The sequence below is a fragment of the Beauveria bassiana genome, assembly GCF_000280675.1.
Source record: "Beauveria bassiana ARSEF 2860 unplaced genomic scaffold BBA_S00034, whole genome shotgun sequence".
NCBI lineage: Eukaryota > Fungi > Ascomycota > Sordariomycetes > Hypocreales > Cordycipitaceae > Beauveria > Beauveria bassiana.
Window position 1 is genome coordinate 23,762 of NW_007930869.1, and position 14,994 is coordinate 38,755.

The 14,994-nt window shown below is 52.9% G+C and overlaps 8 protein-coding genes across 8 annotated transcripts; 4 read left to right on the plus strand and 4 right to left on the minus strand.

The window, feature by feature from the left end:
• Positions 1–543: 543 nt before the first annotated feature.
• On the minus strand, positions 544–2,536 carry BBA_08340 (Transcription factor, fork head; the record flags this gene model as incomplete). Its single annotated transcript, XM_008603437.1, has 3 exons — positions 544–625; positions 675–1,465; positions 1,517–2,536. The coding sequence occupies 3 exons, from the start codon at positions 2,534–2,536 to the stop codon at positions 544–546; spliced, it is 1,893 nt and encodes a 630-aa protein (XP_008601659.1).
• Positions 2,537–3,249: 713 nt separating this feature from the next.
• BBA_08341 (Poly(A) polymerase pla1) lies at positions 3,250–5,228 on the plus strand (the record flags this gene model as incomplete). Its single annotated transcript, XM_008603438.1, has 5 exons — positions 3,250–3,392; positions 3,451–4,772; positions 4,822–4,942; positions 4,990–5,131; positions 5,175–5,228. 5 exons carry the CDS (start codon positions 3,250–3,252, stop codon positions 5,226–5,228), a joined length of 1,782 nt encoding a protein of 593 aa, XP_008601660.1.
• A 586-nt stretch (positions 5,229–5,814) lies between these two features.
• Positions 5,815–7,400, minus strand: BBA_08342 (misato Segment II myosin-like domain-containing protein; the record flags this gene model as incomplete). The annotated part of the gene is made up of 3 exons (XM_008603439.1): positions 5,815–6,076; positions 6,129–7,067; positions 7,123–7,400. The coding sequence occupies 3 exons, from the start codon at positions 7,398–7,400 to the stop codon at positions 5,815–5,817; spliced, it is 1,479 nt and encodes a 492-aa protein (XP_008601661.1).
• A 170-nt stretch (positions 7,401–7,570) lies between these two features.
• On the plus strand, positions 7,571–8,471 carry BBA_08343 (uncharacterized protein; the record flags this gene model as incomplete). Its single annotated transcript, XM_008603440.1, has 3 exons — positions 7,571–7,592; positions 7,775–7,966; positions 8,035–8,471. The coding sequence occupies 3 exons, from the start codon at positions 7,571–7,573 to the stop codon at positions 8,469–8,471; spliced, it is 651 nt and encodes a 216-aa protein (XP_008601662.1).
• A 215-nt stretch (positions 8,472–8,686) lies between these two features.
• On the minus strand, positions 8,687–10,583 carry BBA_08344 (ATP-dependent molecular chaperone HSC82; the record flags this gene model as incomplete). The annotated part of the gene is made up of 3 exons (XM_008603441.1): positions 8,687–9,522; positions 9,568–9,957; positions 10,007–10,583. The coding sequence occupies 3 exons, from the start codon at positions 10,581–10,583 to the stop codon at positions 8,687–8,689; spliced, it is 1,803 nt and encodes a 600-aa protein (XP_008601663.1).
• A 498-nt stretch (positions 10,584–11,081) lies between these two features.
• On the plus strand, positions 11,082–12,117 carry BBA_08345 (Protein tyrosine kinase; the record flags this gene model as incomplete). Its single annotated transcript, XM_008603442.1, has 2 exons — positions 11,082–11,150; positions 11,203–12,117. The coding sequence occupies 2 exons, from the start codon at positions 11,082–11,084 to the stop codon at positions 12,115–12,117; spliced, it is 984 nt and encodes a 327-aa protein (XP_008601664.1).
• Positions 12,118–12,400: 283 nt separating this feature from the next.
• On the minus strand, positions 12,401–13,537 carry BBA_08346 (acyltransferase-like protein; the record flags this gene model as incomplete). Its single annotated transcript, XM_008603443.1, has 3 exons — positions 12,401–13,112; positions 13,159–13,263; positions 13,314–13,537. The coding sequence occupies 3 exons, from the start codon at positions 13,535–13,537 to the stop codon at positions 12,401–12,403; spliced, it is 1,041 nt and encodes a 346-aa protein (XP_008601665.1).
• Positions 13,538–13,830: 293 nt separating this feature from the next.
• BBA_08347 (RING finger domain-containing protein) lies at positions 13,831–14,986 on the plus strand (the record flags this gene model as incomplete). Its single annotated transcript, XM_008603444.1, has 3 exons — positions 13,831–13,840; positions 13,890–14,404; positions 14,459–14,986. 3 exons carry the CDS (start codon positions 13,831–13,833, stop codon positions 14,984–14,986), a joined length of 1,053 nt encoding a protein of 350 aa, XP_008601666.1.
• Positions 14,987–14,994: the final 8 nt, after the last annotated feature.

Consider the following 14,994-nt stretch of genomic DNA (forward strand, 5'->3'; position numbering starts at 1 on the left):
AGCGCATCTAGGGACTTGAGCGCTTGGACGACGGCATGACGGCGCTGCCACTGTTAAGCGGCGCTGACGTCTTTCGTGGACAGTAACGAGGAAAGATTGCTGGTGCAAAAAGAGGGTGAGCGTGAGGCCGGCCAAGCCAGCTCCAATGATGGAGACGTTTGATATGCTCAATCATCCGCAGCTTCCTTTCTCTACATCAAGCTCGACTTTCTACACGACATGACACTTGAATATGCCGGATGTATTTCAACGTAACCAAGGCCAATAAATTCGATTAAGACAGCAGGCGCTGTGTCGCACTATCTCAGCAAAACTAGATAATTCCGCGTGGCTATGAGTAACTTGGCTTGCCTGCTGGCCGAGTGCTGCCAAAAAGATGCAGACCTCCGCTGTGGCAATTGTCAATAGTAAACGACACTTGGTTGCAGCCATAATTGTTGATTGTTCATCAAGTATACTGTCATCAATTGTCCTTTTTAATACTTTCATCATCATAAATATAGTTCCAAGTTTGTTGCACATTTACTTTTGCACTTCGACAAATCAAGTTTTTCCCTTCAGCGCTTTTGGTACTGGTAACCCTCGCCCGACAGGAGCATGATATGCGCTTATACTTTGGAAACCCCTGCATATCTCGTTAGTCAAGAACACACATAAAACTTCAGGCTGCTCACTTTGTCAAATCAAAGCCTTCTTCCTCCACCTCGGCCGTATTTGGCTCCTCTACCGTTTTTTGTACTGGCAGTTGCGGCCTCGTTGGGCTGCTGGGGGGGGATTTGCCCATGGGCGGCGGGCTGCTGCTCTGAGGCGGCATTGGTCCTCTCGTCTTTGACGGACTCTCGTAAGCTGCCATCGGCTTGAGTGGCGTGCTTCCTATCTCGGCATATCTCCAGAAAGGCGCCGGGGAGCTAGTTGGCATATGTTGACTCGGCCGTTGCGCAGTGCTTGGAGGCGCAAGCCTGGGGTGTATGCGCGGTGGTGCAGGCGTGACAAATGCCGAATTATCGTCCTGATACGACGAGGTCAAGGTTGGTGATTGCGGCTGGTAGCCCGCGAAAGATGATTCTGCATCCATCGTCTTTCGCTGTCTTGGCAATGGGCTGCCGTCTGCGGTCAAAGTCGCATTCAGGCCTGAGCGATCAGAACGGTTTGGCGTTGACTGAGACATGCGTAGAGATGATCGCGGCACTGGCGAAGTGAGAGGCGAGGCTCGACGCTTCCTGCCAGTTGGTGTATCCCTGCCAGCCATATCCTTTGGCCCTTGTGTAATGTAGTTGAGCTGGTTCGGTGACGAAGGAGCTGACGACCCACGATGACCACCACGTCCAACCTTGTACGCATTGCGGACCATTTCTTCCCGAGCCTCGGAAACGATCTGCCATTTCATGCCTTTGCCGGGTTCGTCCGTAGATCTTGCTACCTTGTCAAAACTCTTGTTGAGCGACAGATTGTGTCTGATGGAGTTCTGAGAAGAATTAGTGAAAGCGTCACCAAGTCGGAGAGACGATTCTCTTACCTGCCATCCTGCTGCTTGCTGCTTGCGATAGTATGAATAAGTGTCCATTATATATGTATAGATTCCGTTCAAGTTCAGCTTCTCATCGGGCGCATTCAGGATTGCTTGAGTAATCATTTGCGCATAGCTGTACTGTGGCTTGATGTGCTGGTTGTCGTCGAGGCTGAGATCGACACCACTGGCGCCAATGATGACTGCAGGGGTGCTAACGGCAGGAGACTTGAGGTCAGTTCGCCGCGTCGAAGGGGGAGTACCTAATCGCTTATAGTTGACTGGGGCAGGAGCAATCGCTGGCGGGCGGCGAGAAGCGGGTATGTCGTCGGGTAAGCCACACCTCTGTAGAAATGAAGGGTGGACATGCAGTGGACTAATCTCTGAGGGCAGCACAAACATCATTTCGACGTTGCCAATCTCAATGACCTCGCCGCTGGTCAGAGGATGACTGACGCGGGGCTTCAAGGACTGGCCGTCAATCCTGGCGCCATTTCGACCCTTGACCTGAAGGAGCCATTTTTCGTCTTTGGAGTCAAAGACGATGGCAGCATGCGCTCGAGAGACCATTTTGCTGGGACCCAAGTCAATGTGTACATGATCTTGGTCCTCTGCCTCTTGTTCAGTACCTTGGGCGACCTCGGGAGCACGGCCGATATTCACGGCGAGCTTTGTTATGTAGAATGTCCAGTCCTGAGCGGCAACTTTGGCGTAGGCCTTGACGCCATCGCCGTTAGCTTCATGGATGGCATTGGCGTGGTCTTTGCTGGCCTGAACAGCCTGTGACTTAAGCTGCTGTGTGACTTGGGACACGATTTGGTCATCGTCGGTCGGCGGTGCGTTATCGTTATCGATGTTGGACGATCTTCGATCAGACTCTGGCGACGTAGCCTTCTTGCGACGCTTGGCAGGTCTAGTCGGTGATGAGGATGGGTCCATTTCGGCATCCGTGGAACTGATCGTTCTTGCATCTCTGCCAAGGCGCAAGTCGCGACGACCGCGCTGGGCTCTTTTCGTAGATGGTGGCATGTTGCCGCGTGAGGACAGCGCAGCTGCAACGCTGCAATCTAGTCTGTGACTTTTGGAAATATATATGAATGACTTTGAATAAGCACAGCATATAAATCGGCCACATAAGCTTGCACGCGAATGCGTAGCTTAAGCGCGAGTGTGCAGCGCAGGTAGAGATAAGGTGGTTGCAGTTGAGATGCTAGCTAAGAGATTCCTTGACAAGGGAACCGCGTTCGCGTTTAGTGAGTGCCAGGTAAAATGTTGGTTGAGGCGCGAATACAAAAGCGTCCCTCCAAGGTACTCAAAGCTAGCCTGGAGCGACTCTTTGTCGTACGCAATAATGGTTTCATTTTTTGTACTGACTCCACTTTATATGTACCTCTCTCCCTCTCCCTTTGTATTCGTCAGAGAGCCCCTTTGCAGGACATCGGGGAAACTATTTTCCTGGCCCCTTGCTCTAAGTTTGCTGCTACCTAGATCAGAACCTGATCAACCAGGCCGCGACCGCGCGCAACAGCCGCTAAATGCTGTCTTTGGCATCCAGGCACATTGCGTCGTTCTTCATTCCAGATCTCACCCTCGCTTCGCCGCCTCCCAACGCCAGCCCGGCAGTTCCGGAGCCTGTTTCTTTGGTTAGTCAAGGAAGCCTGCCATCGATAACCTCCGTCTGTCACGGCCTTCTAGCCTGTTAAAACCCGGCGGGTGTTGCCAAATACTGGCTTGAGGCAACAATGAGCGGCGAGCAGGTTTACGGCGTGACCCCGCCCATTTCGGTGTCGCTTCCCACAGAGAACGAAAAACGGATCAGTGAATCTCTGATTGAGGAACTTCGTCGCCAAAAGACTTTTGAGAGTCCTTCTGATACGCAAAAAAGGTCTGCACCTGACAACACTCGTCGTAGCGCGTTTGATCCATCCTCTCGCTAACGACAGCCTCTCCAACAGACATACCGTCCTCGAGTCGCTGCAGAAAATCACAGACGAATTTGTAAGAAAAGTTGCACGCGAAAAGGAACCGAAGAACGATATCCTCATCAAGAATGCACGCGGCAAGGTGTTTACCTACGGCAGCTTTCGCCTCGGTGTCTTCGGCCCCGGCTCCGACATTGATACCCTGATTGTTGCTCCGAAATATGTCACGCGCGAAGATTATTTCAAATATTTTCCAGAGCTACTCGCCGAAATGGCGCCCAAAGATTCCATTACCGATCTCGCGGCCGTCACCGATGCGTTTGTGCCCATCATTAAATTCGAGTATTCGGGCATCAGTATCGATTTAATTTTCTCTCGCATCATTCAGAAGCAACTTGCTCCGGATTTTCAGGATCTCAAAGACTCTGGTCTCTTGCGCGGTTTGGACGAAGCTGAGCTTCGCTCTCTCAACGGCACCCGAGTTACAGATGAGATTTTGGCTCTGGTTCCGGAACAAAGCACTTTTAGATTAGCCCTCAGAGCCATCAAGCTTTGGGCACAGCGTCGAGCAGTATACGGAAACATTATGGGCTTCCCAGGTGGTGTCGCGTGGGCTATGCTTGTCGCCAGAGTCTGTCAGCTGTACCCCAAAGCGGCCACCTCTGTCATTGTCAACAAATTCTTCCTGGTCATGAGTCAGTGGCGTTGGCCCCAGCCAGTCTTGCTCAAGCCCATCGAAAATGGTCCTCTTCCAGTACGAGTTTGGAACCCCAAAGTGTACAAGGGTGATTCATTTCACTTGATGCCCATCATCACCCCAGCCTACCCATCCATGTGCGCCACCTTCAACATTACGCGATCCTCGATGACCATCATCAAGCGAGAACTCCAGCGTGGACTTGAGATTACCGAGCAGGTTATGGTAGGAAAGCAATCTTGGAACGATTTGTTTGTCAAACACACCTTTTTTACAACAGGTTATAAATATTACATTTCGGTTGTCTCGGCAAGTAAGGCAAGGGATGCGCACAAGCTATGGTCAGGATACATTGAGTCAAAGGTCCGGATGCTCGTACAGAAACTGGAGCACCACCCGCACATTGCTCTGGCACACCCCTTTGTCAAGGGCTACTCGAGAAGACACCTCTGCAAGGATGAAACGCAAATCGAACAAGTGCAAGAAGGCAGTCTTGACTTCGTGGTCTCTGACGACGTTCAGTTGGATGGTGAGAGCAATGAACAAAATGGCGAGCAAAAAGAAGCTGCCGAAGGCGAAGCGGAGAAGCAAACGTCGTCCGAGGTCTTTACCACGACCCATTACATTGGCCTTGAGCTAGAAGAAGGTGTGTAACGTCTCATTTCTCAAAAGACCTTGTTTAACAGTGAACTCAGGTGCCAAGTCTCTCGATCTGTCATACCAAGTCGATGAATTTAAGGTATTATGTACTGCATGGCAGAAGTATCAGGACGAGCTGAAGCCATTGGTGTCAATTGGAGTACAGCATGTGCGCAAGTAAGTTATCTTGTTCGTTGACCGTGACCGTTTATTGACAAGCAAAGTTTCAATCTTCCAGATGATGTATTTGGTGCAGACGAAAAGAAGCCTCAAAAGAAGTCCTCCAAAGGCGCCAACGGGAAGAAGCGCGGCGCCGCTGAGGTAATGCCGCTTCGCAATCTTCTACGCTATGGACAAGCGATCGAAGTACCACCCCCCATACTTGACAGCACACTAACTTATTCTAAAGGACAATCAACCGCCTGCGAAGCGACAGCAGGCATCCGTCGCGGCCGCCGGTTAAAAGTAGCCTGAGACGTTGCAGCTGGCAACTGCGTAACCCTACTCACATGAGTAGATAACTACCGACTTCTCTGGCCCTACCGACGAGGGATCTTCTCAAATATTGACCCGTGCGGAATCCCTCATCACTGCAATTTCTGGCTGACTTTTACGAGAAGTACTTGTACACGGCCGCAGCGAGCGGCGTGAAGCGAAAAGAAAAGTTGATGACGGAGCCATCATGGCGAAGAATCTATAGTCCAACATTGGCAACAATCCCAGTCTCTGAATCTTCCTGGCTGCTCCGAGGTTGGATATAGTACCAGAACGAGCAGCAATCAGGGAGACACGAATGTCATCACAAAAACATGTATTAAAATCGCGCAGGCCATGTTTAGCAAAGTCTACAGATACAGAGTTGGTCTCCTCGAGATATTAAACGGCCAGGTTATTCACTAGGCCCAAGCAAGGCTCATGCTGAAGTCGTCACTAGATAGATAGTCTTTAGACACCTGCCCACCAAAGTGCAGCGATTCCGTTTCGTATTTTTGCCTTGCACATGCGTTAATTGTCATACTATCATTTGAGGGTTTTTCCGCGGCTCGTCCCTAGTCATCGTCGCCTTCGTCACTTCCGCTCGACCAATCATCATGGTACGCATGCCCAATGTCGGACAGGGAATTCGCCAGAACCTCTCTTTCCTCGATGCCAACGGCCCAAGTTACTTGCTTCTTCAGCGCCTTCATTCGCGCCAAGATGCTCTGGTCGGTGAAGAGCGCCGTCTGCAGACGTGTGCTTTCTTGGCCCGCCGCGTCGGGGAAGATGTCGGGATAGCTGTTCAGCATGGGAAACTCAAGAGTCGTGTTGAACCTGTTTCGGATTAGCTCTCATCTATTGGTACGGTTGCCGGGGCTCTTCGAACCTCTTTACCACCGAGTCACCAATGCGGCGCCTCGTCTCCTTTTCATCGTCTCCGGCCTCTTCAACAACCTCGCCACGCCACGATATCGACTTGCCAAATATGCGTTTCTGGTTTTCAAGTCCATCATTAGCCACACGGCCGATTTCGAAAAGATCAATGTCCAAGCCACCGGCCTCGGATGCAGCGTCTTCGGTACCCAATCCCATTTGCAGTCCAGCAAGAGCCTGCGCGCCTGTCGTGTTGACGATTTGTGAGATCTCGTCCAGAGACACACGCGGCGTACCGCCTCCTGGCTGTGGCAGGAGCCGAGATGGCAGCGTCGTGGTTTCGATGGCTGCGGAGAGCAGCGCCGAACTGTGCCACGGCGAGCTGCAGTCGAGCTTGACTGATCGCGGGAAGCGGTGCTCAGGGAGCGACAAGGGGATCAAGGTCGTCGCTTGTTGACAAATCTCGCTGATGCCATGTGCTGCATTGACAAGCCGCACCGTGCGCTTGTCGCGGGTAGTGTCGAGCAGAGGACTCTGGAGGCCCCAGACCCAAATGCACTGCTTGGGATACTCGTCTCGCAGGGTTTCGAGATACGACGATGCGAATCCGCCCCAGGCATCGTCGATGGTGGCAATGACCTGAATGCCCTGCATGTGGTCACATTCTTCCACAAATGGGCGCCAGTCTCGGTCAACTATGTCTTGCTCCTTGTCTAGCGTATGGAACAGCTCCTTGCCCATGTGGAAGCGCTCAAATGGTTGGATGGACGAGTGAAGCTCATAGTCATACAGTTGGTTGAGCGACTTGGGATGGTAATATACCCGAGAGTAGTCTGACCAGTAGCGAACATTGGATTTTGTCAGTTTATCTGGTGCGCTCCCGGCATCGAGACTCTGTACGTAGGCGCTTTGTTGCAGGGGTTCTTGTTTGTGCACGGCTGATTTACCGGCCCTGTGGGTGATTAGAACCTATCATGTTCGAAATAAAAGTATCGCAGTCACCTTACCAAAGAGTACTTGATATGATATCCTCGTCATGATTCGTATCGTACAGCGCATTTATTTTCCGCAGGGAGCCAAATCCACCTTTGAGATCATACACCACGGTTCGTGGTAAGAAGGTATCTGCGCCATCAGCGCCAACGCCGGCGCGCCAGTGAACATCATGGTCGACAAGCAGCTTGTCGGCATCTGAGTATGTAAAATACGATTCTTGTGTGTTCCAAAAATGCGCAGCTGTGTAGTTGCTCAGATAGCCAAGCTGCAAAGTCACGATTTCTCTCATGATGGAGGGGCGAGGGAGGAGCAGGCTCACTCGCGTAAACAGCAAGCTGGTAGCGCTTACACATGAAATGCCGGCCAGCGACAATCCCGGGTTGAATACGAGCAACAGGTGACCAACAAGCAACACCCCGATTCTACGCTGCCGTGATAGAGCCCACGAGCTCCGTAAACATGTATATTGAACGGCTGAAGGGTATATCCACACTGCGAAGCCCGTGAAGCTAGCATGTATTGGCTGACTAACATTTGCGTCATACCCAAAGCTGTATGTCGAGGTAATCGTCGACATCAGTAGAGAGCTATTAAATGCACACTATACTTTTGCATCTCTCTCCGATCATACTTGTTTTTATTTAATTACGAATACTGATGAAGCCGGCGGTAGCGACAGCGCGCCACAGCGCCGGAGCGGCTTCTGGGCCGAAATCGAGACCCTCAAGTCGCCTGAGAAGAAAGAGGTTGCAAAGTTGCCCAGTGTTGGCGCTGCTGCCTCGAGCTCAGACAAGATCCGACTGCCTGACGGCAAGCCTACTGTCATCGTATTTCTCCGCCATTGCGGCTGTCCTTGTAGGTTGAGTCTTCGACAAACGATAAAGTATAAAAGCCCTCAAAATAGCCAACACTGCTTCAAACAGTCGCCGAAAAAGTGTTCAAGAAACTGTCTGCCCTCTCCCATAAACAGCCGGACATTCACTGCATCGCCGTATCGCACTCTTCCACCGCGGCGACAGAGAAATGGATTCCGCAAGTCGGCGGCGCCTGGTCTACCGACGTGGTCATCGACGAGCGGCGGGACCTGTACGCGCAATGGGGTCTCGGGCTGAGCAGCGTGTGGCACATGTCCGCCCCCTCGGTACTGTATTCCGTGTACCGCCTGGGCACTGACGAGGGCGTCTGGAACCGACCCACGGAAAGCGGCACCCGTTGGCAGATTAGCGGCGCATTTGCCACTGATGAGGGCGGTGTGGTGCGCTATGCTCATGTCGCGAAGGCGGCCGATGACATGCCAGACCTCAAGGCTGCAGCGCAGTCAGTGGGTATCACGGTGGAAGAGGAAGCCACAAGATCTTGAAACCCACAAGATGCCGAACAGAAGGCGATTGCTTCCTCCTTTGTAGTAGACTGTTATATATTTACCTGACGTTGAAAAGACGTCACAAAGTGACTCAAGGACGATAATTGGAAGAGATTTGTACTGTACTTGTAAACAACGAGTGTTGGCGAGGGTATATATCAATCATGAGCAATGTAAATGTACAAGAGACGCCATGTGAGCGTGTAAAGGCTCTAAATTGCCAAAAAAGATGGCGAGAAAAGCTGCATATTACGATCCGCAAACTCGGGCTTCATCAAGCAGAGCGCAAGATATCCGACAACTCCGATGCCGCCGATAAGTTCAACAGCGAATGCCCCCGTACTCTTCACCTGCGCTGCCAGTCTGACCAAGCCTAGGGGGTCTTGATCGCAAGTATGGTGAGCATGTCGTTTTTTACGGCCGCTTCCGCGGCGGTCCTGTCGTCGCGTCACGGTTCCCGAGGCACGCGCGATGAGCTGTGTGGAGGTGGTGGCATTTATAATGCGCTCCGATTCCAAGCTCTGTCGTAGGCTCTGCGCCCAACTCGAGGCCTCAAGCCGGCGCAAGTCTTTCACTTGAAAAAAGGGGTCTATTGTGACGGTTGAGTGGCCAGAGTTGAATCGTGTCAGGGCCGACTTGGACAGATGCTGTCGATGCTGTTCATGTGCCCATTTCACGGCCTTGACGGCCGCGGAGTGCCTCAGTCGCGATGCACCCTCCAAAGAAAATATATTCTCAACAAGAGACTTGAGATCCGTAGGTAGTAGCGGCTCGATGTAAGCAGAATTCATGAGAAAACTTGCATCCATCACGTCACTCTCTGCTTGTGTGACGTTGGATACGGCAAAAACGCCAGTGTGGTCATCGCTCTCGTTTAAGAGAGCAAAAGAGAAGACATCAATGCCCATATCGTCTATCTCATCTCGTAGTTTCTGCTTGAAACCCTCAATGGCTGGTTCGTCAATTTCGTCAGAGCGAGCAAGTAGCGGGATGATGTTTGTGACAGTCTGAAGGCGGGACAATGCGTCCGCGTCTGTTTTGGTGAGACCTGACTTCGTTAGTAGGGTTTATTCGAATTGTAAGTGAGACGTACCAGTTGATGGAAGCATGTACAATACTGCATGCACGATGGATTCGTTGCCACCGCTCAGTAGCGAAACCAAATCGGTGTCAGCCATTTGCTTTTCCAACAGTGGTATCAAAGCTGATTCGAGAAAATCGACAGCGTGAGCGGCCCTGGCAGGTCTCTGGGGCGTAAAATCTAGAAAAGAAATATTTCTGTCCAAAATCTCCTCCACAGAGGTAGATGATCTCCGCCGCCTAAGCGTCTCGGATGGATTCTCTGTTCGCCACCATTGATATGGACGCGTGCTGCCATGAATCTCCAACACTGGACCATTGAAATTCGTATTCACGGCATCGATGTGAACGATGTGCTCGCAGGATTGGGATATGGAGCGGATAATGGAAGTTTTGCCAGTGCCTGGACGATTCGTTAGTGGATGGCTGACGAGCTGTAGAGGTGGACCGACCTGGGGACCCCAGAACAAGCAGCCGTAACTTGCCCAGCGACCGCCCAACATCGGTAAAAGGACGACGGCGCGGGATTCGGAGGTTTGGCATTATGAATTGTGGTACAGGACTCCCTACACTGCTAGGGGACAGGTCTCGGTACGCTTCAATGTGCTGTTGTGTAATGATGGCGTCCTCGATGGAGCCGTCGCGGTCGATGGCGGACGAGGAGCTTGAGAAATTTCGAGGTGACGATAAAAACGATAGAGATGATTCTGGCCTCGAGAATCCGGATATGGGTGGTGTATTCGGAACTGAAGACTCGGCTACCAAGTCTCTCGTCGACCCGACGACTGGCGATGACGACGCAGACGAGGGTGGCACAGGTGAGAATGAGACGTCTCTTTGCGCGATGAATCCAATTTTGGTGAAAGAGCGCCCGCGAGGCATCATGCTGCCAGTCTCCAACTCGAGCTCCATTTCGTTCTCAGTGACGAGGGCACAGCTTCCGATGTCAAGGGACTGGCTGGCGGCGGCGGAGTCGGTGTAACCGCCATGTGCATCGGCGGAAACGCGTGCGCTAGGGACCTGTCGCATTTTGAATTATCCGGGGTAGAGGCAGAGAGTCATCTGTAGTGAGAGTGAAAGAATGGAAGACTACAGCGGACGAGCAAACATGCTAAAGTTGAGAGATGGCAGATCCGGTAGCATGCTAACGCGAACACATGGACGTTGGTAGTGTGACCCCGCCATAGTCGCGAGATGGCGGAGTGTTGTGGCGCCAGCTGGCCCGCTCAGTGACATTTGGAAATGGTACTTGAATTTAAGCTGTGAACTCTATGAATGGGAGGTACCGACAGAGCTTACGACGAAGGCAGAGAAGGAAACGTGCTCGGTTACTGCGATATCACCGTCTAGCGCATGTCCCCTCCCTGACTCACAATCAGCAACCAGGCGCTACCAGCCTGGTGGGATGCTTTGCGCCAGAGTGCAGGGAGCCGGTGTTTAATTTATTTTCACAGGTCAGGCATAACATTGTTGCAAGCTCACCACCTTGGCGCCTTGCCAAAGTAAATCCTACGAGATTCTGTAACTATGGACGGCAAGCGTCATCCCAGCTCGTTTCAGCAGCTGGAAAAGCTGGGCGAGGGAACTTATGCGACGGTATGTACATTAAAAGCCATCTCAATTATCAATCACCAACACGCTTGCACAGGTTTTCAAGGGGAGAAATCGCCAGACAGGCGAGCTCGTTGCCCTCAAAGAAATCCACCTCGACTCCGAAGAAGGCACTCCGTCAACGGCGATCCGTGAAATCTCCTTGATGAAGGAACTCAAGCACGAGAATATTGTCGCCCTTCACGATGTTATACATACCGAGAACAAGCTCATGCTTGTGTTTGAACATATGGACGGTGACCTGAAGCGCTACATGGACACCCATGGTGAGCGCGGCGCCCTCAAGCATGCCACCATCAAGTCCTTCATGTACCAGCTCCTCAAAGGCATCGACTTTTGCCATCAGAACAGAGTCCTGCACCGCGACTTGAAGCCGCAGAATCTCCTCTACAACAGCAAGGGGCTGTTGAAGCTGGGTGATTTTGGTCTGGCTCGTGCCTTTGGAATTCCCGTCAATACCTTCTCCAACGAAGTCGTCACCCTTTGGTACCGTGCGCCCGACGTACTTCTCGGCAGCCGCACCTACAATACCAGCATCGACATATGGTCTGCCGGCTGCATCATGGCCGAAATGTATACTGGTCGCCCGTTGTTTCCGGGTACGACAAACGAGGATCAAATCATCCGCATCTTCCGCATCATGGGCACACCTACCGAACGAACATGGCCTGGCATCACCCAGCTGCCCGAGTACAAGCCGACGTTCCAGATGTACGCGACGCAAGACTTGCGCAACATTCTACCCGCCATCGATCCTACTGGCATCGATTTGCTTCAAAGAATGCTGCAGCTGCGACCCGAGCTGCGCATTAGCGCCCACGACGCCCTGCAGCACCCCTGGTTCAATGACCTGGTCATGCATCAGCAGCAGCAGGCGGCCCAGGCGGCCGCACAGGCTGGGGTCAGAGGGTATCAGCAACAGGTTCCGGTGCAAAGCTACGAAGGCTATTAGAGACAGATTTGAAGCATGGCATAGCGTGAGCGACTGGTGTAGATGTTGCATTCATTTACATGTTTACGAGGAGTCAAGTTGCTATTATCAACGCTGACGACTGGCAAGCAGCTTGCGAGGCAATGATGAATCGGAGTTTTGGTGATATTACTAAAGACAGGAAACTGGGATACATGATATCGGATTGTTTTGTTCAGAATTGATTTCCTACCAAGTGCCCGTCCAGTCTATGCAATATCTAATGTACAGCAGGATTACAAAGCTAGGTGGCCTGCGAAGCCGCTTAATGCCTATTTACAAGGCTTCCATCCACCGGACTCTTAAACTTGCGCTTATTCGGTTCCTTGTCCCACGTTTCCGCCAGCGCCGCCGTCTCATCTTCCTCCTGCGGCAGCCCAAGTGTCGCGCGCATCTTGAGAATCTCATCGCGCACTGCCTTGGCCAGCTCCGTCCGCAGCTGCACCGCCTCTGGGCCGTGCCTGAGCTCCTCTTCCGTCTTTTGCTCTCTCAGACGGCGCCAGCGCTGGCGGTAGACGCCAAAAAGCACGTCCGTGTCGGCGGGGGCGCCGATGGCGACGCGAATGTGATTACCCACGCGGGGCAGAAAGCGTGGGAACCCGCGGTCTTCGGGCATGATGCGCTGCGTGCCGTCGACAAACATGGGCACAAACTCGGGCGCTGGATCGCTCTCGAGAATGAGCCGCGACACGCCCCATTTGAAGTACCGTAGGCTGCTATCGGTACTCTGGTGGCAGCATGCTTCGGGGAAGATGTGCACCCAGGCGCTGCGGTTCGCCGCGTAAAAGCCTGGCGCGGGGACAATGTCCTTGCCATTCGTGGAGTAGGTTGGGTTTCTGATATTTGGCAACGACGTGGGACCGGAAAGTAGGCCAATTGCTTGCGTCATTGTCGGTTGATACAGGCCGCCGAGCTCGGAATGCCATAGTCGATGCGTGGGAAGGGTCTGGCCGAGGTTGAAGAAGGTCGATGTAAAACTGCACGGTCAGTTGTGGACTTTGGAGTCTGATGCATGCTCATTACCTATTCTTGAAGCAGATGTCGTGCGCCGCAAGACTCCAACGAAGGTTTCCGACGTCAAAAGCGTATCGCATAGGAAGTATACCCCAAATCAGAGGATCGTCGAGTCTGCCATCAGGTCAGCTGTGCCTCGTCACGACTCGGGCAGCCCAACGCACACTGCAAGATGATTGCACACTGTAATGAGGCCACGGTCCTTGCCCTGCGTCTTTCGCCTGTCCAACACTCCAAGCAGGTTCTGCAGGCCCGTCACCTCGACAGAATTAAAGGCGTAGAGGAAGCCCCTGCACGCCGCGCCGACGCTGGCCATGACGGCTGTCGAGCCCAGGCGCCAGCCTAGGCCATGCCTCAGTGGCGGTGAAGGCGATGGCGAGCTAGACATGGTGGAAGCTTTTGTTCCTCAGACGCAGCCAATGGCGTGGTCCTTGGCGGTGTGAGATCTTGGTGCATAGAATGGTGGCCAAATTTTCGAAATTGTGACGCGCGATCCAGTAAGCTTAAGTGGGTGTAAGCTGACCCCACGGTGACAGGCACAAGCTGGGGTACTTTTTTCCGAAATGCTTTCTCAAACCCGACACATATTCTTCGACCCCCAACGGTTCACCGGCTAAGCCTGCAAGATATTCTACGACATAGGCTAAGTTCGCGCACAATCGAAAAGTCAGTGGCTACAAAATGTCGCATAGTATGCCCCATCACTCTCCAAGAGGATCGGCCAACTCTAACCGTACCAGGCAAGCGAAACACGACTCGCCCCGTCTTCACCTCACACGAGCGATCCCTCGCCAAGGCCAACTGGGCATCCAAGTCGGCGCGCCTGCACAGCGACTCATTTTTGCCGTTTGGATCGTGCAGTTTGTGCCTGGAGCTGGCGCGGGACCCGGTCTCGTGCCCGCGCGGCGATGTATTTTGCCGTGAGTGCGCGCTCGCCAACATGCTCGCGCAAAAACAGGACATGAAGCGTGCCGAAAAGGCACGGAGGCAGGCGGAGCGCGAAACCATCCGGGTGCAGGCCGCTCATAACGACGAGGATCAGCGCCGGGCCGTCCGCGACTTTGAGCTCACGCAGGCAGGGCTCTCCAACGGCGCCAGACCTGCTGCGAAACCAGACGAGACGAGCAAGGGAGAAAATAACGATACATTAAGAATTATAAGTGGGAAGCGAAAATTTGAGCTAGACGCGGACGAGCTGGAGAGGATAGCCAAAGAAGATCGGGCCAAAGCGAGGAAAGCCATTGAAGACGAAAAGGTTCACCTTTACAACTCGCTTTGTGTGCAACACTAAAAGACTAACGAAGGACAGGCCAGCAAGCCCTCGTTACCATCGTTTTGGACACCGTCGCTCACACCCGATGCCACCAAAGATGCCAAACTCCTCGAAGCCTCTCAAAAAGCCAAGCCCGTCGCCGTCTGTCCCGCGTCCGCTAGCGACAGCCCGCACGCACTCACCATGTCGCACCTCCTTACAATTCATTTTGACGTGCAGCCGGAACCGACCAAGGCGACCGACACGCGCATCTGCCCCTCGTGTCGAAAAACGCTGACCAACGCCTCCAGCCCGGCTATGGCCGTCAAGTGTGGGCACGTGCTGTGCTTGAGCTGCATCAAGCTGTTTATGGCGCCGCCGTCGAACCGAACCACCAAAAAAGCGGAAGAAGACGGGCCCTCGTCGTGCTTTGTCTGCGATACGCCGCTGACGTGGATGGACCAAGTGCCCACGCCCAAAACATCGCTTCCGAACGGCATGATTGCGTTAAAGTCCGAAGGCACGGGCTTTTCGGCGCGTGGCGGTAACACCGTGGAGCGTACAAATGTAACCTTCCAATGCTAGCCCGAGGG